This window comes from Micromesistius poutassou (genome assembly GCF_964030765.1).
Source record: "Micromesistius poutassou genome assembly, chromosome: 13".
NCBI lineage: Eukaryota > Metazoa > Chordata > Actinopteri > Gadiformes > Gadidae > Micromesistius > Micromesistius poutassou.
The window spans coordinates 8833382-8858530 of record NC_140283.1 but is presented as its reverse complement, the minus strand read 5'-3'; the positions used below and the strand labels follow the sequence as shown (position 1 = coordinate 8858530).

General features: G+C 41.9%; 3 protein-coding genes across 3 annotated transcripts; 2 read left to right on the top strand and 1 right to left on the bottom strand.

Annotated features, from left to right (window-relative positions):
• The first annotated feature begins 1784 nt into the window (after positions 1 to 1784).
• On the top strand, positions 1785 to 12199 carry gpia (glucose-6-phosphate isomerase a). The gene is made up of 18 exons (XM_084477556.1): positions 1785 to 1967; positions 2941 to 3031; positions 3838 to 3906; positions 4568 to 4687; positions 5248 to 5331; positions 6593 to 6739; positions 7252 to 7323; positions 7522 to 7566; positions 7696 to 7749; positions 8015 to 8075; positions 8297 to 8340; positions 8651 to 8803; positions 9180 to 9309; positions 9713 to 9789; positions 10071 to 10199; positions 10473 to 10548; positions 11010 to 11076; positions 11676 to 12199. The coding sequence occupies exons 1-18, from the start codon at positions 1849 to 1851 to the stop codon at positions 11797 to 11799; spliced, it is 1662 nt and encodes a 553-aa protein (XP_084333682.1). The 5' UTR covers positions 1785 to 1848; the 3' UTR covers positions 11800 to 12199.
• A 512-nt stretch (positions 12200 to 12711) lies between these two features.
• On the top strand, positions 12712 to 14913 carry hsd17b2 (hydroxysteroid (17-beta) dehydrogenase 2; the record flags this gene model as incomplete). Its single annotated transcript, XM_084477867.1, has 5 exons — positions 12712 to 12739; positions 13074 to 13289; positions 13986 to 14171; positions 14264 to 14401; positions 14561 to 14913. 5 exons carry the CDS (start codon positions 12712 to 12714, stop codon positions 14911 to 14913), a joined length of 921 nt encoding a protein of 306 aa, XP_084333993.1.
• Positions 14914 to 15218: 305 nt separating this feature from the next.
• On the bottom strand, positions 15219 to 17168 carry mphosph6 (M-phase phosphoprotein 6). The gene is made up of 5 exons (XM_084477369.1): positions 17029 to 17168; positions 16792 to 16904; positions 16459 to 16549; positions 15849 to 15952; positions 15219 to 15608 (listed from the first exon to the last, which is right to left on the bottom strand). The coding sequence occupies exons 1-5, from the start codon at positions 17074 to 17076 to the stop codon at positions 15479 to 15481; spliced, it is 486 nt and encodes a 161-aa protein (XP_084333495.1). The 5' UTR covers positions 17077 to 17168; the 3' UTR covers positions 15219 to 15478.
• Positions 17169 to 25149: the final 7981 nt, after the last annotated feature.

The window sequence follows — 25149 nt, the reverse complement described above, 5'->3', positions numbered from 1 at the left end:
GTGCGTGCGTGCGTCCGTGCGTGTGAGAGAGAGAGAGAGAAATGTGTGGGGAAATATCATATTTATGACTTTCAGATAGGACAGAAGAAAACTGACTATCAATAATGTTTTCAAATTGACAGCAGCAGCATGATGGGGTTGAGTGTGTTTTAGGAAATTCAATGCAAATAAATGGAATGAAATACATCTTTCTGGTTACAATTCTTCAGCACCCTGCACTTGTGAATGTATACACATGATGTATTCAAATTCAGAACACCTTTATGGTCCACTTTCTGCTTGCAAAGGGCAGAAATATATATTTGATATGTGTATAAATCTGCTATTCAAAAGGCTACATTAAGTCAACCTCTACTGTGCATTTATTTCACGCAATTCAATATATAAATCAGTACATGTCAAGCTCAGAACATGTCAAGCAGCTTGTTAAGCCCTTTCCTCCGTGTTGTCGTGTATATAGTCTCTACCACGGTTTTCTGTGCTCCATGAGGATGCTCCAATCGCTTGGAGAAAGGAGTATGAATGTACTTCTCCCCATAGACTCAGGAAGGAAAAACAAATGGCTGGCTGAAATCTACAGTCATCTAACTAATCAAAGATTACAAGGAATTATAAAACGGGTGGCTTAAATCAAGCGATCTGATTGGTTCCCAACTGTTGTATATTGAGCGTATACACTCTGCGCCTAACTTGAACTGTTGTTTATTTATATTATTTATAATTGCAGCGTTTGGCTGTGGTTATACCGCTCATTATACCACAGTTAAGCCACAAACGCTGCAATTGCATTTTTCACAAACAAAGACCACACCATTTAAAAGCTTAATGTTGGATTAATTCAAATGAACAGGGAAATGTTTGAAAAAAGATCAGACAAAACTGATGTGTGTGTGGGAAGTAAACTGCCCTGAAAATACATGGAGCTGTGTGGAGTCTTAAAATCCTGTCCTAACTCTGTCCCAAGTTGAATTCCGTGTGTGTGTGTGTGTGTGTGTGTGTGTGTGTGTGTGTGTGTGTGTGTGTGTGTGTGTGTGTGTGTGTGTGTGTGTGTGTGTGTGTGTGTGTGTGTGTGTGTGTGTGTGTGTGTGTGTGTGTGTGTGTGAGCGAGAGAGAGATATAATAATAAATTATAATAAATCACACAAAAAGTTCTGTATACAATGGGCACCATAATGCATGGTAGTTCTGTTTTATGTGATCAAAAAGGAGAGATTATGTTGCAATAACTGAATGCTATCATGTGGAGGTTTGGCGCCGACAGGCCACAGCCCTGTCTCTGACCCTGCTGCCTCCACTGCTCCTTGGGGTGCCAGCAACACCTTTTTGTCCTGAAACCCAGCATGACGGTCTGCTCTGTGGTTTGGTAGTTTTGGTAGACCAATGTTTTTATCAAGACAAGAGCATACAATAAGCAGCCATTCATTACAATGTGGTGGTGTATTTGCTTTGGTCTTCTGCTCTACATTCAAGGTACATTTAGGCAAATGTGGGTAAAATTAGACAAGGTTGTTTTATTGTGTGTTTTACATTGGCCATTTGGTATTTTATCTGCAAATAGGCTATGTATAATACTCAAATTTTCGTTAAGTATACTTGTATTTATATTTTCTATTGGTAAAATTTAGCACGCATTCTAGGTCTGGCTTCTCTGTTCAGTTTACGTGCGCTTTATCGCAGTGGGTGGAGTCCAACAAGGGGAGAGGTAACCCCTCCATCTGCTATTGGCTAATCCCGGTCCACCATCTCCCATTGCATCACTGCACTGGGCTGTCAAATATCATCGCTTACACACAGAAACTTATTTCCGACCAAGGTTTGATTTGAGGGGACCAGTATCATCTCGGCACCATGGGACTTACAAATGATTCAAACTATCAGAAACTGGAGCAATGGTACAAAGCCAACGTTGGAAACCTCAACATGAGGAAAATGTTTGAAGCAGACAGCGATCGATTCAGCAAATTCAGGTAAAAGAAACAAGACTTGCTACTTACTTAACCGTGTCAGAAATGGTATCGGTTATTAACAACATTACCATTGTTATCTAGCAATAATAATAATAATGGTTGTATAACGTCAAACGCTTACAAGGAAATTGAAGACAGGATGTCCTGTATGTTGGAAACTGTGGAGACAATTTTCGCTTTGTGACATCTTGGCCAACATATTATATGTGTGTGTGTGTATATATATATATATATATATATATAGATCGTGTTTGTGAAATGTAATATTGCATGTGACCCGGGGATTTAAATATTGTTATAATCGCGGATGTTCTTTCGCCATTGGACACAACACTGACGACACTGCTTGCATGAGATATTGTGACAAGGTCATCCTTTAAAATATACAGTTCTCGGTTTTTATTTGCAAGCGAAAGCTCTTTCAAAGTGGATCGTCGGGAGATGATCATTGCAGCACCTTTAAACCAGTACCTTGACGGTGTAAATCAGATAAACCCGTATAGGCCTCGTATCGTTTGCTAATAATACTAGCTTGCTATCATAGCTAGCTGACATTGACCCACTAGTCTGTAAGTAAAGTGGTCAGTGGCAGCAATATCTGAGCAACTTTTAGTTTTAAAGACGTGGATCTGTGCTACATAGTAAGGATCTCAAGCGGACAGTGACAATATTCCAATTAAGGTCCGTCTACGTGCGGTCCTGCACACCTCGTCGCAGAACCACTGTCTGTCTGCAACTTCCCATGTTGACAGCCGAGCCGACGATATAGTGCATGATTTGTTCACTGATCTATAGATAAGGAATTATCTCAATCAATGCCTCCATTTTTTAATAGTAACATAATATGTTTAATAATACAACTGAAACAAATCTAATAGCATTTTTTTTAAATGTGGGCGGTTTTTTATGTTAGAACTTATTACACATGCAAATATCCCTACCACCTAATTTTGCACTCCTCCTTGTTTTTCAGTAAGACTCTTGCGACTGACGATGGAGACATCCTGCTGGATTACTCCAAAAATATCATCAACGAGGAAGTCATGGCTATTCTTTTTGCTATGGTAACCGTCCATTCATGCTACAGTCTTCTTCATTGCTTGTGGTTTCAGCAAGAGAAAAGGTGTGGCACCCACATTAGCCAAACAGAACCAAGTGTAGGGATGAAGGCGTTTGTGTCAGCTGTAATAAACATCAGCCATCTGCTGGTAGCAATATTGCTTGGAGTGCTGCTTAAACTGGAGTCTATGCCTTCCCATGAAGCAATGTTTTGTGTGTGTGTGTGTGTGTGTGTGTGTGTGTGTGTGTGTGTGTGTGTGTGTGTGTGTGTGTGTGTGTGTGTGTGTGTGTGTGTGTGTGTGTGTGTCAAAGCCTACTGCTTCAACCAATAGGGGATTTTATTGTGCTTGTCAGGACCTGACCAGCTTTACTTCCCCTCACTGGTAACATGAATGTTCTTGCTCTATCGCTTCTTCTAATCAGTCACTGAGCTAAGTCACCCTGTATCCAAGCAAAACCTGAAGCGGACCTGCTGATTTTGAGAGTCAATCACACGTATTTCAGGACACAATCACCATTCCAACTAGCACAGTGTTGCGGTTTCCACATATTCTGATAACATCTCCTGGAAGGAGGTTGCAAAGCACGTTTTATCTGAAAGGGACCCAATGACTTTCTCTTCCAAATGGAGGAAGCAAATATTGGTAAACGGACAGCAATTGTCTGCCTTAACACACATGCCATTGTTGTAATGCAACCATATGTTACAAGGTTATGTTTGGTTTGTGACTTACACAATGAGAGTCAGGCTGCCAAGTGTGTTGCAGGTATTACACACATTGTTCCTCCTTCCCCCCCCTCTTCCATACAGGCCAAGTCGAGGGGAGTTGAGGAGGCAAGAGAGAAGATGTTCTCAGGGGAAAAAATCAACTTCACAGAGGTACTGACAAATGAATAAAACAACCACAACCAATGAGGCACAGTAAAATACAACTCATCAGGCCTGCACACATATCGTATCTCATGAAGTACATTGCTAACATTCCTGAGTATCGCTAACAATAGGCTAATGCTATCTGCCACAGTCGGGGTGATGACAGGTCTAGTGCTCTGCCTGTATGTATTCCTGCCAAATTAAGAATGATATCTGGTGTGGGCAAAGACTGCTGCCAGACAATAGGCCACTGCATCGTCTGGGTCACTGAAATTCTCAGAGACATTTTGCTTAGTCATTCAAGCCAGGACTACACACACACACACACACACACACACACACACACACACACACACACACACACACACACACACACACACACACACACACACACACACACACACACACACACACACACACACACACACACACACACACACACACAGAGAGCAATGCGATGCAATGGTGTTGCATAACACTTGCGTCACAGTGACCGTGTAGTTTGTATGACATTGGAATGAAAGGGACCAGGATGTTCAACATGGATGACCAGTGATGTGGAAAGGCTAATAAATCCAGGTCTCATTGATATACATTGCATTATGTGTTGCATTAAGGAATAACACAAAAGAGTGTAACTTAATAAATCATTTGTGTGTGTGTGTAGGGTCGTGCTGTTCTCCACGTCGCCCTGCGTAACCGCTCTAACACGCCCATCCATGTGGACGGTAAAGACGTCATGCCAGAGGTCAACGGGGTTCTGAACAAGATGAAGGCCTTCTGTCATGTGAGTCGTGTGTGTGTGTGTGTGTGTGTACGCCTGTGTGCGGCATGCTACATGTTGGTATTGCCTGTTTAGTGTTTTGTGCTCTCCTGCCATAGCCCTCGGACATGCCTAACGGTTAACACAACAAATGGTTGTATGCTTTATTTGTGAGTTGTGACGTCTCTTAAATGTAAAATCTTATCACAATCTTACTATCATCCTTCCGGGCCCAGTGTAGTTGCACTCCCGTTAGGGCTCGTCAGCCCTGTTGGGTCTAGTCTCTGTCCTGTTGGGTCTAGTCTCTGTCCTGTTGGGTCTAGTCTCTGTCCTGCTGGGTCTAGTCTCTGTCCTGCTGGGTCTAGTCTCAGTCCTGTTGGGTCTAGTCTCTGTCCTGCTGAGTCTAGTCTCAGTCCTGTTGGGTCGAGTCTAGTCTCTGTCCTGTTGGGTTTAGTTTCAGTCCTGCTGGGTCTAGTCTAGTCTAGTCTCAGTCCTGTTGGGTCTAGTCTCAGTCCTGTTGGGTCTGAATACAACTTCATTACAGCTTTTCTCGGTTGTGACCTGTGGATTGGGATTGTTTTCAGAAAGTGCGCAGTGGAGATTGGAAGGGCTTCAGTGGAAAGGCCATCACGGATGTGGTCAACATCGGCATCGGAGGCTCTGACCTGGTGAGTAGCGCACCCTCTGAGCCCTTCACCATGTCATTATGTGTTGTTCATGTTAAGAACCTTCATGTTAAAGGCTGATGCTCTGTAACCTTGTGAGGCAGCTGGATTCGCTAGATTATGATCCCACGAGAATCAATTTAGCCAGGCTTCAGGCTATGCGTTTGTGTCTGAACCACTTTGTCTGATCAGCTACGTGAAACGTGATTGACAGTGATAGATGCCAAACACCAAACCCTATACAATTTGACACTGGCCCAATGTTGATGTTTTCTGCCTTTGGTCAGGGCAGTGGGCTCTCAAAATCCAGTCACAATCATTGTGAGAAATGGTTTTTAACAAATGTTTGTTCAGGCTTTTCTCACAATCCATCATTTTATTTTAACTCACTAGCTAGCTGTTTGTCATATGAACTTGTATTCAACAGATTTTGCATGCTAACAGATGATATTGGGTTTCAGTTAGCTTCACACTCTCTTAGTAGAAAGAGGAAGTCAACCTAAGTAAAATGATGTATTGTGCAACAGGAAACAGAGCAGTTTGTTGTTTACTTATCGGTTTGCAATTTACAAGAGATGAGGCAATGGATCTTTGTGGATTTGATTATGAAAGTTCAGGTGTCAACAGTGAGGGTGAGAAGATTTGATATGGCAACAGAAATGTATCAACAGAACTGCATTAACAGTTTGGTGAGGTATCAATAGGATTATGAGGCAATGGTGATTGTATAAAGTACAAAGTGTAACCTTAGCAGAGATTGAGGTACAATTCAGCCTATTGGCAAACATAATAAAGATTCATAGATTAGAACTGATTCACACTAGAAGCACCATGGTTGGTCGATATGACAGAACTGCCTTGTTGCTTCTGGACAGTACACAATTTGAAGCAGGGGTTTAGGAAGAGCCTGCTGAATAAAAATTGATTTTCAAAAACGTAATCACACTTACAATATTTGAAGGGGCCGCATTCAGTTGAAATTGTTAGGCAGTAGGCACTGAGCAGCCCCCAGCACTAAAGTCACTGTTGACAAACACATTGTCATTTTGCATTAGCTGCTGGCCTCACATAACTGAAGCCAGCAGCTAAAGCAAAATGACAAAGAGATGTGTAGGAATGTGAGGAATGATGGTTCGTAGTATTTGAGTGTTTTTGTGTTACTTAGGGGATGAGGTATAATGTGGCCAGTGAAGCCATTTTAAGGCTGTAACTGTGATTGAGGGGGTATACAAATGAATTGAACCGTTTCTCTGTGGGTCGCCAGGGACCACTCATGGTAACGGAGGCCCTCAAGCCCTACTCTGAGGGAGGGCCAAACGTGTGGTTTGTGTCCAACATCGACGGCACACACCTCGCCAAGACTCTGGCTCAGCTCAACCCAGAGACCTCCCTCTTCATCATCGCCTCCAAGGTAGGGGGAATACACTCACACTTGTACGTACTCGGGCACACCGTTACACGGGTACTAGTCTGCCGATGGACGTGCAACCAGAAACTCTCTCTTAAAGCAGCAGCCTCAAAATCTGAAGGAATCACATTTTTACAAGACGTATAATGCGTATATCGACTCATTGTTGGTGTGATTTGGGGTAAAGAAATTATTTTTTCCAGTCTTCCATGAATAATGAGCACAACGACAAAACAAACAATGTATTTTTATTTTAATGAATCATTATGTGGCTAGCTTATTTTTCTTGATACCAATTTCATACTAATTCTTCCCTAATTTATAATAATTGATTATAATTTCATTCTGAAAAAAGGAACTCTCTGTATATTTAGAGGCTCACATTTATAGTGTGAGAAACGTTATCTGTCCATTCGTTGGAGGGGAAGGAGATCAATCTGTTTGTGTGTCCGTGACCAAGGCCGACACAACATGTCCTCTGGGCTCAATCGTTCTCTGGGTCTCTCTCGTTTCAGACGTTCACCACCCAGGAGACAATCACCAACGCAGAGTCAGCGAGGGAATGGTTCCTGAAGACTGCCAAGGACGTAAGTGGATTAGTCTGCTGCTGACCTAGTTGGTCAGCAGAAATCTGATCGCAGGCCTTATAGGCTGATGAATTGTTTTGTTGATGAATCTGTCAGCCTTTTATGTTTCTTGATCGTGTGTTATCAACAGAGACAAAGTATCAGCATAGCTGGTCTTCATAAATGTCATGTTATCCTTCTCCCCTTTTTGTTACACAGTCAGCCACCGTAGCCAAGCATTTTGTGGCCCTCTCTACCAATGCAGTGAGTAGCCATGTTTTCAGCTACCGTCTCACTTTCTGAATGTTGTCATCAGAGTGCCTTCCCTTAAAGGCATTGTGAATCATCCCCTCACTCTCTCTGTCTTTCCCTCTCCCCCTCTTTCTCCTCCAGCCCAAAGTCAAGGACTTCGGCATCGACACCAATAACATGTTTGAGTTCTGGGATGTAAGTAGTCAACATTAAATAGGTGACTCTAACTGTGCTTGTATCAACACAACCACACCTGCATGCTGTTTTACCTAACTTGCCTACTTAATGACATTTAATGACAACAATAAAAAAAAAAATGCAAAAAATATATACTGCATAGATTTTTTTGCTGTTGGACTTGCAAGTATACTAAAACAAACCAAACAATCGCTGCCTAAACAAGGCTTTCTCTGTGTGCTTATTGGTGGACTGACTGTGATGTTGTGTCCGCTTTCCTCAGTGGGTTGGAGGCCGCTACTCTCTGTGGTCCGCCATTGGTCTGTCCATTGCACTGCATATAGGTATGTCTGCTTGGGCTGGAGCCCAGACCCACGCTCAGTCCTAATGCATCATGTTGATTGAATTGACTGATCGATTGAGAGTCACTGTTTTGGGTTTTTAAGATGCCAGTTCCAACTTTATGACATTATGTCCCTCCAAACTTGTTACAAATCATACAATGTTTGTATATTTCTATATGTATTTACCATAATCGATTCTGCATTCTGCTGCTGGTCTCCAGGCTTTGAAAACTTTGAGCAGCTTCTCTCTGGAGCTCACTGGATGGTAGGAACCACTTTCTCTAGCCGTGCTCTGTAGTATTAATTTAGGTTGTGGCAATAGAGGGTGCCAAAGACTATAGTAACAGTAATCACTTGGTTTAGTTCAGTTTTTCATCCGTACTTGCAGCAGAACATTGTAATGTTATTAGTTTGTGTTTGATCAATACTTTGTTAAAGTAGGAATGTCCATACTTTTACTGATACATATCGATGATGATGAGGATGAGGAGGATAATTATTATATTAAACAAAAATAAAGCCAGCAGCCTTTACCTTCAACAATAACCAACGTTTGTATCATCTTTGGTCACCAGGACAACCATTTCCGCAGCACTCCCTTGGAGCAGAACGTGCCGGTGCTGTTGGCTGTGCTGGGCATCTGGTACATCAACTTCTTCCAGGCAGAGACCCACGCCATGCTGCCCTACGACCAGTACATGCACCGCTTCGCTGCCTACTTCCAGCAGGTCAGTAAGAGTTTAGTACTTTAGAGAGTCAGGGGTTACCACGATGGTAACCATCCCCGTTACCCCTCGTGGTAATCATGTAGAATGATGCGGGCTCCAACTTGCAAATATATAGAACAGTATTATCTTTCTAATTAATTCCTTTTTTGTTACAACTCAGTAAGCTACTTTATAGTGAAGCATGTTGTTGAGGTGCAATCACCAATTCTGTTGTTTACTAGATTTCCCCCCAAAATATTGTCTTAGAGACCGACTGTTGCAGAAGCAACATGTATACATATTATTATCATCATTCATTTTGTTGGTAAAAGTTGTTATGTATGTATGTATGTGTGTATGTATACCCATAACTCCACTGTGTTGGTCTGATCCACAGGGGGACATGGAGTCCAATGGGAAGTACATCACTAAAGATGGCGCCCGGGTGGGTTACCACACCGGGCCCATCGTCTGGGGCGAGCCAGGCACCAACGGACAGCATGCTTTCTACCAGCTCATCCATCAAGGTGCCACTATGCTCTAAACTGAGACACCAACAGGTGTCTCAGTAATAAACATGATTAGAAACTTGCTTGGTCACCAAGTTGTGTGATCTGCACAACAAAATGGCAAATGTGGCAATCTCTAAACTGGGGATCATAGTTTATATTTGCATTAGGGTTGCTCCCTCAATTTAATTAATTGATTTAATTATTTAGCTATGGGTTTTAAATGATTTATTGTTCTGTGTTACATTGATGTGTTTCTGCATTTCCATGTTTTTAAGTGTAAGTGTGTTTATATGTTTCGGACATGACCTGCATTTGGATCTGTTGGTATGACTGTGATTGCCATGATAAGTGGACAGTTGGAAAGTCTTTCCTGCTCATTGTGTTCCACTAGGTAACTGATAGATCGTTGTCTCCACAGGCACCCGCATGATCCCTGCAGACTTCCTGATTCCTGCCCAGTCCCAGAACCCAATCAGAGACAGCCTTCACCACAAGGTACTGCCCACATGTACTATTTACATTTAGCTTGGTTAAATAATGCCCTTTTAGTCTAATAATATCAATTCATTCATGACAACCTTTTTACTATTTTCTGTCAGATCTTAACACGAATAACCAAAACCGGTGGTTGAATGAGAAATGAGACTGAGAAAAATGAAGAGTTGTTGTTGTTGTTGTTGTTCTTCTTCTTCTTCTTCTTCATTCTTCTTATGGAGATGCATATGGCAGTGCTTTTGTGTAGTTTAAAAAAAACAACAATCTGTGGTGTTCCACAGATTCTGGCGGCCAACTTCCTGGCCCAGACTGAGGCTCTGATGAAGGGGAAGACCTCGGAGGAGGCCCGCGAGGAGCTGGTGGCCGGCGGCCTGGGAGGAGAAGCCCTGGAGAAGCTCTTGCCCCACAAAGTATGTCGAGGAGGACTGCGTTGCTCTCATGAGTGTGCTGTTTGGCGGCGACAAACCCATTTTAATGCACTGCAAAGACCTCATCTATTCTATTGCACCATATTGCAGCAATTCAGACACGTATCCACCCATTCATAAATTTAAAACAAACCTCCTGCCTAGGCAGGCGATATTCTTCTCTACATGATAAGATAATTTCTGTATTTTCTGCCCTAAAATAGTGGCCCCTTAAAAGCTTACGTATTGACTGTTTCCTCTGTATTTCAATGCAAGGTATTCGAGGGGAACAAGCCTAGCAACTCCATCGTCTTCAAGAAGTTGACTCCCTTCATGTTGGGAGCACTGGTTGGTAAGTCGGGATTGTAATTGTTTTTACTAAGCCATCCGGTAATGAAGTATAATGTGGGCCCTTTGCGAAAAACTGTACAGACGAAATAACCTAAGGCTTGGTATACATGATTCATTGTGGATGAACGATAGGGAAAGGCTTTTAATAGATCATTATGACTGATACAAATTTGTCTCTAAATGAGCAATGTTTTTATAAGCTATTTTATAAGAACCGGAAAATTCAAACTATATAGGTGAAATGTCCTCCAACATGCCGTCCTTTAACAGCATTATTTGATTTGGTGCCAAAAATATGTTTTTACAACGATAAATAAAATAGACTGTAGACAATTCTATAGGAACAGGAAAAACAGCATGTCCTTTTCTATTCTGTGATATGAAAATGTCCCAACCTGCCCCATCCTAGTTTCACCCATGAATCACTGTGTTCATTTATGGTCTTTTGTTCTTTCTTTATAGCCATGTACGAGCACAAGATCTTTGTTCAGGGCGTGATGTGGGATATCAACAGCTACGATCAGTGGGGGTAAGAGAGTGACCTTTTCACCTTTCTGGGGCAGTATTGGTGGTGTTGTATGCCTTGATAAGTAACAGCATTTAAGGTCAATCAGAAACCTGGAACTGTATGGGTTAGAAGTTGCACAGAGAGAGCTATGGGGCTTGAGTAGGAAATCATATGTTCTCAGGTCATTTTTAAAATGCCTCATGTAGTGTATTTACTTTTTAACTGTAATGATCCTCATTGTGTATCTCACTAAATCATCTCTCAACAAACTCATGATGAATGTACTTGATTCTTACTCAGTCCAAGCCATCTGTCAACAAACGAATAATCGTTGTATAATGCTAAATCAATACCTGGGTGAGGCTGTGTATTTGGCGGAGATCCGCTTTCAGCAATTGCCATTCTTACTGACATTAAACTTGCATTATGTATGCTTGAATTGCAGCAAGTTCTATTTATATAATTTACAGATGAGAACATTTCTCATTCACACATTTTTATAGTAAATAGCTGCAGTAGAGAAGTTACATAGTGCAAGTTTAAGCATTCCGATAATCACCTAACACCAGACTGCCTGAATGCTGTGGATGGAACAACATTTTTGTGGTCCTGTTACCCAGGGTGGAACTGGGAAAGCAGCTCGCCAAGAAGATCGAGCCGGAGTTGAAGAGCGCCGCTGAGATCACCTCCCACGACTCCTCCACCAACGGGCTCATCAGCTTCCTCAAGCAGAACTTCGCCTGACCTCTTCATCACCCTAGCCCTCCATGACGACCCATGCCATGTCCACCGGTTGGGAGGTCCACTCTGTAGTCGCTGAATTTGCTTATCTGTTTGATGCGTGTACGTTCTCTGTCGATCGTCATAGCCCCACGTCACACTGGTAACCAAGCACTTTATGTTTGTGATCATTGGTCAGCTAATTTTAATGTTAATCATGTCTACGGTATAAGGGAATAACCTGCCAAAGGGAGTGACCATTCCTAAGGGACTGTTATCAATATCACCTCCCTCAAATGCATACATAATTCTGTAATTTATGAATTTGACCTTTTATTCTCCCTCCACACACACATACATATACACACACACTTCCAAGACATTAACCAGACTTTCAGAATAAATGTTCCATTCGTCACTTAAACTGTCTTCCTGAGTGGTTATTGTGGAGAATTTCACCTAAAAAAATACAAGAAGCATGTATGTATTTAGTGGTCTAGTGGTTCTGATCATAATGTGTGTGGATGTGTCAACGACCTTTGTTTCTTGCGGTAAGGCTTTGACATAAACATGAAACAGGTTTCTCAACACATACCTTGTCACACATGACAAGGGCGTGGCTTCATATTTGTGGCTGTTGCAGCGCATCTTGATGTCTACTGATGTCTCATTCAGACCTGGTAGATGTCTTGCAGAATGGACGTCTCAGAGGGCTTGTTCTGGGGCTGTGCTGTTTGCACCCTGGCCACAGCTTTATACATATGGCTGTGGGAACAGGGAGGGGGTTGCCTTGCTGGGCTCGGGGCTGCAGCCATGTTGGCCCTAGAAGGTCAGCTGTACATTTGGGGCTACCACGGCCTCTTTGGAGTGCTTACTATGTGCTGTTGCTTCGGTGTACATTGTCTTATTCGGGAGCGACGCTGTGAGTTTTTACCCATGCATGGAAAATCGGTGCTGATCACAGGTAGGGTTTATTTTTCATAAACATAAGTTGTTTTTTTGTTTGTATGGTTGTAAAAATATATATAAAATTGTTTAATCAAATCATTATTTGGGGGCTTATTAATTGGAAATGTTCGTTACTAGAGTGAACCCTTACTGTTAGAACGTGCTCTAGATTAAAACTCTGTACATGTTACAATCTCATGACAACCCAAAGCCATGCTGAAACACACCAAACCTTATTGCTTTGTGCACTACCTACCCCACCCTCAGGTGAACGGAATTCCTTTTTCATTCAGTTTCCTTGATGAATTGTGGCACAAAGATAACAGCCCATTGATGCATCTCGATTACAGGCTGCGATACAGGTTTCGGCCATGCTCTGGCCAAGGAGCTCAGCGACAGGGGGGTACGGGTGTTTGCTGGTGTGCTGGATGTGCACGGTTCTGGGGCCCAGGAGCTGAAGAAGCATGGGTCCCATCGTCTGGAGGTGCTCCAGCTGGACGTGACGGACCACGCTCAGGTGGACCGGGCGCTCCGGCAAATAACGGCTGCTGAGGTGGGGGAGGGAGGTGAGCTGCTCCTGCCAACGGCTCACATCATTTGAATTGTTCAATAATGGAAAGAGATCACGATTTTCAAGCAAGGTTTGAAATAATACATTTCAATGGAAGGAGGACATCAACTCCTAAACAATCCATTAATGATTAGTCATAAACTATAAAATAATCAAGTTAATGATGAGATTGTAAAAATGTCCTGTGACTTTTTTTTTTTTAATGGATAAATGGGTAAATGGATTTGGTAGAGATGGAATATGATATTCTTAAGTATGTTTTAAGTAGTGTACAATCCCATGCAGATATGAATGTGGTTTTCGTTACCTCTGAATGAGCTCTATATTTATAGAGGGAGAGGGTCAACTTCCAGGGAGCCTGCAATATTGCAGCGCCATGTTTCCCAAAATGGGACGCTTTGAATAATTTCTTTATCCTAAATACTGTCATTCCCTGTAAGCTACTTCTTTCAGTTACAGACAGTACAAACTAAATACAATTTACCTCATCACTTGATACGATGATATCATTGTGAAAGTATCTACGGGCAAGTATAGCTCCTCCTACTCGCTGGCAAGGGAGGGGTGAGGGTTCAATCAACGCTAGATGCCACTAAAATAAATACAACAGACTGCACCTTTTAGATAGAAAGATGATAAACCGTCCCATCGGCCTGTCTCATTTGTGTGTTATGTCTCCCCTTCATGGCAGGTCTCTGGGGTCTGGTAAATAACGCAGGCATCCTTGGCTGTCTGGCTGATGCCGAGATTCTGCCATTCGCAACCTTCAGAAGCTGCATGGAGGTCAACTTCCTGTCTGCAGTCTACCTGTGTCGGGTGTGCCTTCCTCTGCTTCGGCGATCAAAGGGCAGGATAGTCAATGTCACCAGCATGGGAGGTAGATTCAGCTGAAAAGCACAGGGTGAGCTGCTGGATTGGCCCTGTGAATATCTCTACTTCATTTATTCACTGAGATATCTACTGTTTTAGGTGAGGTGCCCTTCGGCTTCTTCTCTGCCTATGGAGCCTCAAAGGCAGCTCTCGGCTGCTTTTCCAGAGTGCTGAGAATGGAGCTGGCTGCCTGGGGTGTCAAAGTGGTTGTCATTCAACCTGCAGGCTTCAGAACGAGTGGGTCCAATAGAACCATTTCATCCACATTGACCCCTTTACTCTTTGCAGTATTACTTGATTTCCCAAATAATTAGGAAATCAACAAGCTCGGGTCAACTTATCGGCCTGAGATGTGTTTTTTTTTGCCAATAAATGCAAGGTTTGTGTTGCTTTCAGACATCTTCAAAAGCTGTGAAGAAAGCAAAAAGAAAATTCTCGAAAATCTACCGTCGGTCATCTGCAAGGACTATGGAGAGACGTATGTCTGCTCCATGCAAGACTGCCTCTCCAAAGTGGGCCAACAGTCGCCCAAGGACCTGCGGCCCGTGCTGAACGACATGTGCCATGCACTCATGGCTCCCTCCCCCAAGGCCCTCTACACCCCGGGACAGATGGCCTGGCTGCTCCCCCTCCTCTACCACCTCTGTCCCACGGTCCTCTCCGACAAGCTCCTCAAAAGCCACAAGTTTGTTGACTGTGAGCCAGCAGGTTTAAGTCCAAAAGCTGGTTCCGGGTTGACCCAGACTTAGTTGTGGGACGCCAGACAGGCACGATCAAAGGCTGTTTAGGACCCTTCTTTATAGCCTAAGCATTGTTGTCACTATGCGGTCAGTGATGGGGTCTTTGTCACAATAGCTTATCTTGGACCATCAAGTAGTTTGTATTACCAGTATAACTAAAACATCATTGTAAAAGGAGGGTCAGAACTATAAACTGTATTGGATATTTCCCCTCTAACAGTACATGTTTACAATACTGTAATCTTTCCATCCAGGTAATATTCTATGCAGTAAACTAGACTTTTATCTAAAGACAGGACAAGGGAGATGGAACATTAAGTCAATCGTTTAATGGACTCGTATCCAAATGTAATGTGATTGTAACAAATCTATTACAGAAGAATCCATCACAGTGCAGTCCATGAACCTCAAAATATATACATTTAAAAAAAGGATGTATAACATCCAAACATCTTTAAAATAATGTTATATCCGAGGATATTCCTTATAAAAAGTACTGACTAAAGTACTGACTAGGAAAAGAAAACACATTTGTATAGTATTACACAGCCGTTTAGTCCAGAGTGTTCCTGGGCTAATCTTGAGGTTTTAAAAAGATCTTCTTGTTAGTTTCTGTAACAGTTTGGATAACATCCTCTTCGATAGCAGATCTGTCCCTCTTCTTGGCAAACTTTTTCTTCATACTGCCTACGAGACTCTCGTACCTTGAAATGTGTAAACATTGAAGAGACGATGTAAGACTATGGTCACGTTGAAACAAGTAAAATAGAGAATCCTTAGTACTTTTACAAATGTAATTCATCAACAGCCAGCACAAGAAAAAGCTAAATTGTTGCTGCAGAAGTAAAGTAAAGCTTTTGTTTTGAAATAAACAAATTTGTATTTAAAGACATTTAATGCATTCCCATAAATGCTAGAAGACAATAAATTGGAGGGGTCCTAACCTTATGGCCATTTCTTCATCAGTGACATCTGTTATCATTCTGCTTAAGTCCTCCACATCCTCCTCTTCGGTTTCCTCCTGGACATTCATTAACCGCATGAGCTTCTGTAGTAGACGCAACAGAAGAAATGTTTCTTGACCGTTTCACAATTCAATTTGCCATGAATGCTGCACTGCATCTTTATCCAATTAACTGTAGCAATACATGTGTACATATATCCTTATGAAAACATGTTTCTATGGAGACACACTGTCGCCAACGCAGAAGGCTGTGGACCAAACTACACTGGCCGTGTAAACCACTCTTCAATGTCTAGTCCAGTCATTGAGAGTTCTGCTAGTGCATGTTCCCTTATGAAAAAAATACCTTATAGAGACCTAATAATGGACTGGTCATTGGAAAGTCGTTATAAAGACCAGTGTAGTTTTGTCTTCAGCCATCTGCAGTGTTAATTCATAGCACATCCTGTACTGGGTACAGATACCATTATTTTTAACATTATACAAAAGTGAGTAACACACCAAGGTGAGGTGATGCATATCAGATACGTATAGAGGAGAAAGTATGCACAAAGGTAGCTCTTGTAAAACAACGAGAATTTAAGACCAACCTCCACTTCAGGATTAAAACCTTTGAATGATATACGGCCATACTTGAGGTCCTCACACGGCACAAAACTCCTTTCTTCGATGATTTGGTTCCTGAGAAGTCAGTAAAAACATTACAAAACACTCACATTGCACAGATATTTTCAACTCCAGTTGTCAAATAAATTGAGTCATTCAACATATTGGTTATAATAACGTCTGACCAATTATAATTTCGGTTATCAATATTATTATGTACAATCTGAAACATTGATCTGAAAGCATTTTACTTACTACATTACGTGTATACTAAACGTGGACAACACAAGTCAACATAGATTGTGATTAGCACATACTCTTTAGCCTTGAGCTCTGGCAGGTCAAGATACCAGTGCTCATCGCTTATGATTCTTTTCTCGTCCTCTTCCAGCTGTTTTTTAGTCTCTGCGTCCAGGCCTCTCTGCATGAACTAGAGAACATCAAGACACAGGTACATGCGGTTAAATAAGTTACTTGGTTTCCACATTCAAGTAGCTGCATTAGCTGGCACAGCATGGGTGGCTAAAACTAGCATGTTGCTAGCACCCACTTACCTTCATGCGTAAGAGGTTTTTGGACAGTTTTGCAGCGTCGTTAGACATGGTTGAACAAATGTATACTTTCACTTCAGGAGCTATGTATTATAGACTGGTTATGATGAACGTGTGCCTGTCACCCAAGCCACGAGTTTGACTTCGTGTATCCCACGCAGCCGGCGTTAATATCCAGACCTAATCAATCGAGCACGGCGCATTTTAGAATGACGTGCAGTGGAATTCTGGCTACACGGTTTGATCAATACGGGTAACGGGATTGTTCTGGTTTTGTTTAGACCGGATACATCTAGTGGCATGAAAGATGTACGATTTATATGCACCAAAACAGATATCAAAGGCATTTAAAGAGTTGTCATTAAGACCTCTTAGATGATAACCGATAACCCTGATGATGCCGAACAGCAGGAAAGATTACAAAATTGATAGCGTGTTGAATAGCTTGTTAACCAATCAAGCGGGGAAACAAACAAGCAAATAAATAAGCAAAAAAACAAGCAATCAGAGAGAAATATATGTACATCGATCCATCCATTTAGTCTAGGCAATAGCCTAGGCTACCTGAAACATTTAATCAGTTTATCTGACGAGTGAACGCGGGATCTCCAGTAGAGGGCACACTTGAGACAGTTAATAAAGATAGCCTCTTCCAGATTTATTGTGTTTTTGTAAGTATAGATAGAAAAGCAAGCTTGCTGATAACAAAAATAATTGATTGCATATATATGCATATTATTATTATTATTATTATTATTTTATTTTATTTTTAATACCTGCCCATACATACCAAATATATATATTTTTTCTTAAATAAAGTTATTATTACATTGTTGCACAATTTAGGAAATATTTCCTGGGAATGCAATGATTTTAGGAAGCATATTAAACGCCACATAACAGATAGATTAATTGTTGGTACATACTATTAACAAATATCACAAATATCACATACACACACACACACACAAAGTGTGTGTGTGTGTGTGTGTGTGTGTGTGTGTGTGTGTGTGTGTGTGTGTGTGTGTGTGTGTGTGTGTGTGTGTGTGTGTGTGTGTGTGTGTGTGTGTAAAATAGTTAAATAAAATAGTTAATTAAATATATTTAAGAACTTTGGTCTTTGGGTGTATTTGGAGCGGCCTCATTTATCCCAACTTCCAAGATAAATTACTTTTGGGAGTGTTCTCTCTTTTTCAGGCCAGAATACCAGACTAACATTCCAGTTAGAAGCTTAAGTAGCACTCGAACATCTCGCCCTCGAATCAGACCACACACCCTGCCCTCTGTCAGTGGACACCATTCTAAATTATAAACACGTTGCAAATCCGCTTTGCTTATTTTCTTTATACAATTCTCTAGATTTTATTTTAATCTCCTAATGAAATGTTCCAAAGGTTTCCAAAAGGAATTGGGAATTGTTGAAATGCAGCATTAAATGAATGCCGTCATTACGAGGCTTTGATCTTGGAGTGGGTCTGTTTTGTTGTGAGGTTGAGCGAATGATCATCTGTGAATGACATATCCAGTCCCAGCGTTTGAAAAGATAAACACAATTACTGCATTCATATAGGCTAAGTGAGAGAGAGACCTCAAGTGTTATTACAAAAGATAAATGCAAGTGCTTTGTGATTGACTCAAGGCAAGTAGCCCTCACAGAATTAAGCATATAGGCTAGGCCCGTAGCAATGTCCAATTCATTTAGTCTAAGTGTTCATCTGGACACAACTTCTGGATCGAACTTCAATGCATTCACTAGGCCATTGAATTATTTGTTTGTATTTTTCTTAAAATAACATAAAGCCTACATCGAAGGAAACCTAAAGTAGTCTAATGAGTTGAGCAATTTGTTTCTCTTTCATTGCCTAATCTGTGGTAATATGGACGTTTGTTAAGATTGTGAAGACAAAATATGAAAAGGTCTAATGATAATATCCAAATGTTACAAAATGTAAAAATGTACAAATTAGTTGTTTCAAATAAGATGAAGGGATATTAACGATTGGAATCAGTTTCTAAAGTCCACTTTTACAAACTGAATTTGGCCTTGCTTATACTTTTCCTTTGTTTTTATATATTTATTGGATTTTCAGATTTTTTCACAATAACAATAACAGGACAAACATATAAGTAATAATACAACAAAGAAACAAACAAAACATATATTGTTGGGTTACAGGAAATAGCCTAAAGGCAAGTCACAGGATACAAGAGTTCATGTACAGGAGACTGTAAAAATTAGTCAAAAAATCAGGTCCATGATAATTCAGATAGGTAAATCATTGGTAAATCTTTGACAATAACCTTTTCCATGTTACACAACATTTCACACCAATACCTGTGTTAAATTCTAAACTGGATTGCCTTTGTTCAAGTAATCTAGGTTACACAAACATTTGTACCAGGGTTTTTTGGCTTAAACACAATACAATTACCATTATACATCTGATTACATCATGGGGCAAACAAAATACCTAAATACACACAATCTGAGGGAGACCATCTAAAAGGAAAGGATGGCATGGGAGTAAGCCTCTGACTTGTTTAAGTTAATTTTGTATCCAGAAAATGTGCTAAACAGGTTAATAATCCCAATGAAAGGTGGAGCATGTTTCCGGTTTAGATAAGAACACTAGCACATCATTGGCATAAAGAACTAACTTCTGACATGCATCTCCCTTATGTAAACCATATTAAAAGGGCGTCATTCTTATAGCCGAAGCAAGAGGCTGGATAGCCAGTGCAAAGGGAAAAGGGGTGACAGAGGACAGCCCTGTTGTAACCTTTAGTAAGGTGTTCCTGGTGACCTTACCGGGACAAGACATTCACTCGAAGAACCTTGTAAACAAGTGATACTGCCCATATATTATTATTATTCATACTCCTATCTGGAAGTACTGAGAAAATAAGTATACATGATAAGCTATATACTATCTCCACATCATGATCTTAATTGTAAACAGGTTTAAAACATTTTTTCCTGCCACATTGATCATAAGTCACCTAACCCTAACCCTAACCCTATTAGATAATAAGGTGTAGACACATTTAGAGTTCTGACAGTTTTGCAAATATTTTTGCAAATGTGTCATAAATACTTATGATAGATAGAGTCTACCAGTGGCATTATGAGTAAATATTCAGATTGAATACACTCTTCCTAGTTTAACATGATAGAAAATTGACAATGAACCTATTGGGTTTTTGGGGGATGGGCTGTAGGGTCATAGGTTAAACAGGTCTTTCCTCTCATGATAAATTACAAATTAATGAGATTTCTATGGTCCTTACCTCCACCAAGACCCCCTTATTCTCTTGTATCTCAATGTGCATCAACACCAGTGTGTGTTCTTGTGCTTGTGTTTGTGTGTGTGTGTGTGTGTGTGTGTGTGTGTGTGTGTGTGTGTGTGTGTGTGTGTGTGTGTGTGTGTGTGTGTGTGTGTGTGTGAACAAGCGTGTGCACATGCGCGTGTGTGGGTGGACCATCTCACGGTGCTTCCTTCCCATTGTCGGTGAGCAGCCCTGCTGTGACGGCCAGTCTGTCAACTCTCCCTGCTGGGTGCTTCTGTTCACTGACTGCCACCATATGCTGTCACTGCGTGTGGACTAGGACTCTCACAGGTGCTTGTTTAAACCGGGAATCCGGCTTGAATTCAGGGGGCTTCGGTAGTCAATATTTATGTTTGGACAGGACAGGGATAGGAGACACAGAGTAAACCATGGCCGATGCATCTGTCCTTTTCACATATACATTAGCCTCATTCTTCTTGAAGTCAGGATTGCTCCTACCTCTAAAGAGACACAGACAGATTTGCTATTTATAGATATGCAATGCTGGATGGAATGAGACCATACATTTCAATAGTCTTTTTCTTTTTTAAATTCCTTTCCTCTTCCAAATAGTTAGTTCCCTCCTGTCCTTACTTTCTCTCTCTGTCCTCCCTTACTTTCTCTCTCCTATCTCCTACCCCTACTCACCCCCCCCCCCCCCTCCCCCCTTTTCCCCCCCGCCCTCCCTTCTCTCCAGCTGAATAACTACTAAAGGTAAATTAGACTATAATGACCCTGGCAGCATCCACAACAAAACCCGATCGGACACGCAACTTTATGCCTAATGAGCCTGAAAAACTGTGTGTGTGTGTGTGTGTGTGTGTGTGACTGTGTGTGTGTGACTGTGTGTGTGTGTGTGTGTGTGTGTGTGTGTGTGTGTGTGTGTGTGTGTGTGTGTGTGTGTGTGTGTGTGTGCATGCGTGCGCGAGTGTGTGTGTGGTTTGTAAGGACTGCATTTTTCCCCTTTCGTCACAGCACTGTGTGGCATCTTCTTCTTTTAACCAAACACGGCAACGGCGTGCATGAGCGTGCACACATGCAGTCCCGTGCCACACATCTGTGTGGTGTGCGTCTGTGGGGTTGTCCGTTTATCACTCTGTGTGTGTGCGTGGATGTGCATGTGTGCGTATCTGTCACTGTAAGGTTCCATTAAAGGAATTGATGTATTTTTGTATGTGTATTTACGAGTTTTGTTCGGATAAAAAAATTAATCCAGATGTAACTCTGAGAACCTTATTTCACCATCGTTGAGAAAATGCAACTACATTCTCTATACTTAATATATTAATATATAACTAGCATGAGCAAATTAATTAAGTGGTCACGACCAACTCATTCCCTCCTTTCAAATGTTTTATTATTTTACAAATTATTTTAAAACACATTTTTAAGGTTCTAGATCTTACTGTGTGTGTGTGTGTGTGTGTGTGTGTGTGTGTTTCAGAATGACCATCACCATTCTGAATGATAGACTCCAAGGGGTCACTTAAGGGGTCACTCCAGGGGTCTTTTGTCACTGCTGCACATAGACCTTTGTTATTGTGTGTGTGTATGTATGTGTGTGTGTGTGTGTGTGTGTGTGTGTGTATGTCTGTGGTCAGTTCGGAGAAGCCTACAGATCATTCTCTGCCCACCAGCATGCCTCACTGCCTCCATTATAGAGTCTCTCTTCCACTCCCTCTCTCTCTCTACCTCTCTCTCTCTGACTCTCCAACCCTCTTTTTCTGTCTTTCAATCTAACTCCACCTCCTAAGAAACTTTGGGAACTTTTCTGTCAATGTTTGAACGAAATGTGTAGGAGTATCACAGACAGACAGACAGACAGACAGACAGACTGATGGATGAGAGGTGAACGTAGGTCAAGAGAAGACCAAAAAGCAGCGATTTCTAATGCATTCAGTTAAACAAGTAAAGCATACCGTATAGGTTGGTAAGTATAGGCTGCCAGTTCACACGGTGAAGAACGATAAACACGATGAAACGAGACACAGGTCGAGGACCTTGCATTGCCTGTTCCTCTCTGCCTTGCAAAACACTGCTTGGTCTTTTCACTGGAAGTTAATTAGCCTATTCATTACCCGTGAATGGGTTAATTGGTTAATAAGGGATGGTAATGATTTAATCTGCAAAACAGCCTCTTGTTTTCCTTTTCAGTAGAGCCCCCCTGTTCTGTCCCCCTCTCCTCGCCTCCTGCCCTCTTCCTCCACTCCGCTCTCCCCTCTTCTCCCACCCTTGTTTATCCAGTTTCTCAGACAAGTGCGGGAGACAAGCGGAGCCCTCTTTTTGAATGTTTCCAATCTTTTTGACGATGAGAGGCTTTCACTTGAGTTTGATTTGAAAACCGTGCGGTTTTAAAGTCTGTGTTTTCTGTCTTTCTTTCATTTGTTTGTTCACTCTTTCACTTAAGTAAGTTCTTTCATTCTTTCTGTGTTTTGTTGGTTCTTTCATTTATTTTGCAAGTTCTTTCGTAGGTTTTGATTTGTCATTTTCGTTCTTCTTTCTTTCTTTCTCTCTGCAATGTCTTGTTTTTCATGAATTCTATTTGATCCAGATCCACGGCACTTCTCTCGGCTCTGGAACCACATTCTGCTGGTTCCCTGGGAAGTCTGCCGGATAAAGAGCCCTGCTTTATCCCACTGAGGGGGCTGGCACCCTGACAGTGTTTCCTCAAACGACGAGACCGTGGAGTGAAAGAGTGAGAAATAAAAAAAAAGAAGGGTCCTGTTTCCCTCCTCTCATCTCTTCACTCCCTACCCCTCGCTAAATCATGATTGTATAAAATTGTATGCGAGTGAGTGCGAGTGAACGAGAAACACTGTGTTCATCTCAAGAGAGAGGGAGAGCAGGAGAAAAAGATGGAGGAATGTCAAAGGACTTGAGAGTCCTCTTTGCAGCTGAAGCACTTGAAGACGATAATCGGCGAAGCTTTAATGCCCAAAGAGTTTCAGACCTATGGGGCTTAGCAGGGCCTGCACAGCCCCCTTGAGGAGGGCAAGGGAAGATCCATTCAAGAGGTGAAGCAAAGAGACATTGAGGCAGAATTACGCTTTTTACGTGTCTGTGTGTCTGTGTGTTTGTGTGTGAGTGTGTGTGTGTGGTATGGTGTTTGTGTGTTGGGGGAGCCATCAGGAAATATCAGACTCGTCCACACAATGCTTCAATGCCCTGAAATGTATATTTGATCGAGGTATAATTCATGGATTTAGGTTCCTTTACCCCATATTTTCTTTTTTTGTCAGCATATTTGTGGTTGTGGGTTTTCACAAGTCACATAGTTCACTACCCCATCGACCACCACAACGTTCAGCTCAGCCAATCCCTTGTTTATCCTCAACGATTAGCTTGAACCAGACATTTAGATTGATGAAGAAAGGGATGAAAGGAAGGGAGAGATATACCGTATGAAGTCTTTATTTAAATTTAAATGACAGGGAGTGTAAATGTGTCTTGATGCTGGTTAAGTGTGTGTGTATGTGCGTCTTGCGACTGACATATGGGGAAGTGGGCTCCAAAGCAGTGGATGGAGCACCATTCATGAGGCAAAATCTATTACAAGGATTAGAAGTGTATAAGCCTGGGAGGCCACACACTCACACACACACACACTGTATGTATGTAAATCAGCCAGCTAGCACTTTGCCTGGTAACCTTATATCTGTGCAATCAAACATGACTCCCCCTCTTCTTGAATCAGTCACTGGTTATTGGAATTAGTTTGTTTGCGTGTGTTTGTGTGTGTGTGTGTGTGTGTGTGTGAGTGTGTGTGTGTGTGTGTGTGTGTGTGTGTGTGTTTGTCTATGTGTGTGTGTGTGTGTGTGTGTGTGTGTGTGTGTTTTTCTGTGTGTGTGTTTGTGTGTGTGTGTGTGTGTGTGTGCACGTGTCGCTGTGGTCAGGTGACTGGTCAATGTAATAATGGTAGCAATGGCCATTGTAAATCGATTGAGCAATCAACCATTACTGTCTGATTTTCAACGGCAGCAGAACTAAAGACCGTCGGCTGGGTCAGATCAGTCACTGGTGACTTCCTCAAAGCTGTGTGTGTGTGTGTGTGTGTGTGTGTGTGTGTGTGTGTGTGTGTTTGCATGTGTGTGTGGGGGTTTGTGCATGTGTGCATGTGTGAATTGGCATTCACACATCTGCATGTGTGTATGTGTACGTCTTTGTACGTGTGTGTATTTTATCCATCTATCACTCTATCCAACTATAGATCTGTCTTTCAATCCATCCATCTTGCTTTTTGTGTCTACCTATATACGTATGTTTCATACTCCCCGCTGCCCTCTACCTCCACCCCTCTTCCGTCCGTCCCCCCTCTCTCTCTCTCTCTCTCTCTCTCTCTCTCAGAGCTAGCCATGTATGACAGATATGGTGAATTGTGAGCAGATCAGAGCAGATCATTGAGGTGAATGGCCCCAGTGAGCCCTCTCATTCAACACACAGTCAAAAGCTTTCAAAGGAGCTCTGATATGGAAGAAATCAGGATATCCTCCTGGTGGGGTCTCCATGCGGCGCTGTTTGTGTGTGTGCGTGCATGTGTGTGGATGTGCACGACCGGGTGGGTGTGGCCGGGGGCATATAGTCGCTACCGCACGTGCACGTGCAGGCTATTTGTGTGGGTCGGTGTCTATTGGCCATGTGAAATTATCAAACAAAGCAGAAATAGGAAGTAAAATGAATGGCTTCCACGCTGAGCGCGTAAGCATAATCTGGTGTTGCTGGTGTATGTGTCGGAGGTTTTGTGTGTGCACGTGCGCTAGAAGAATAGTGTGACAAAGTTGAAAAAAAGGAAATTGGATT

Coding starts and splice junctions, on each gene's coding strand:
- gpia (XM_084477556.1), top strand. CDS start 1,849: ATGGGACTTACAAATGATTCAAACTATCAGAAACTGGAGCAATGGTAC. Junction 8,804..9,179: donor TCGCTGCCTACTTCCAGCAG/GTCAGTAAGAGT, acceptor TCTGATCCACAG/GGGGACATGGAGTCCAATGG. Junction 11,077..11,675: donor AACAGCTACGATCAGTGGGG/GTAAGAGAGTGA, acceptor CCTGTTACCCAG/GGTGGAACTGGGAAAGCAGC.
- mphosph6 (XM_084477369.1), bottom strand. CDS start 17,076: ATGTCTAACGACGCTGCAAAACTGTCCAAAAACCTCTTACGCATGAAG. Junction 16,905..17,028: donor AAAACCTCTTACGCATGAAG/GTAAGTGGGTGC, acceptor GATGTTCTCTAG/TTCATGCAGAGAGGCCTGGA. Junction 16,550..16,791: donor CCAGAGCTCAAGGCTAAAGA/GTATGTGCTAAT, acceptor CTGACTTCTCAG/GAACCAAATCATCGAAGAAA.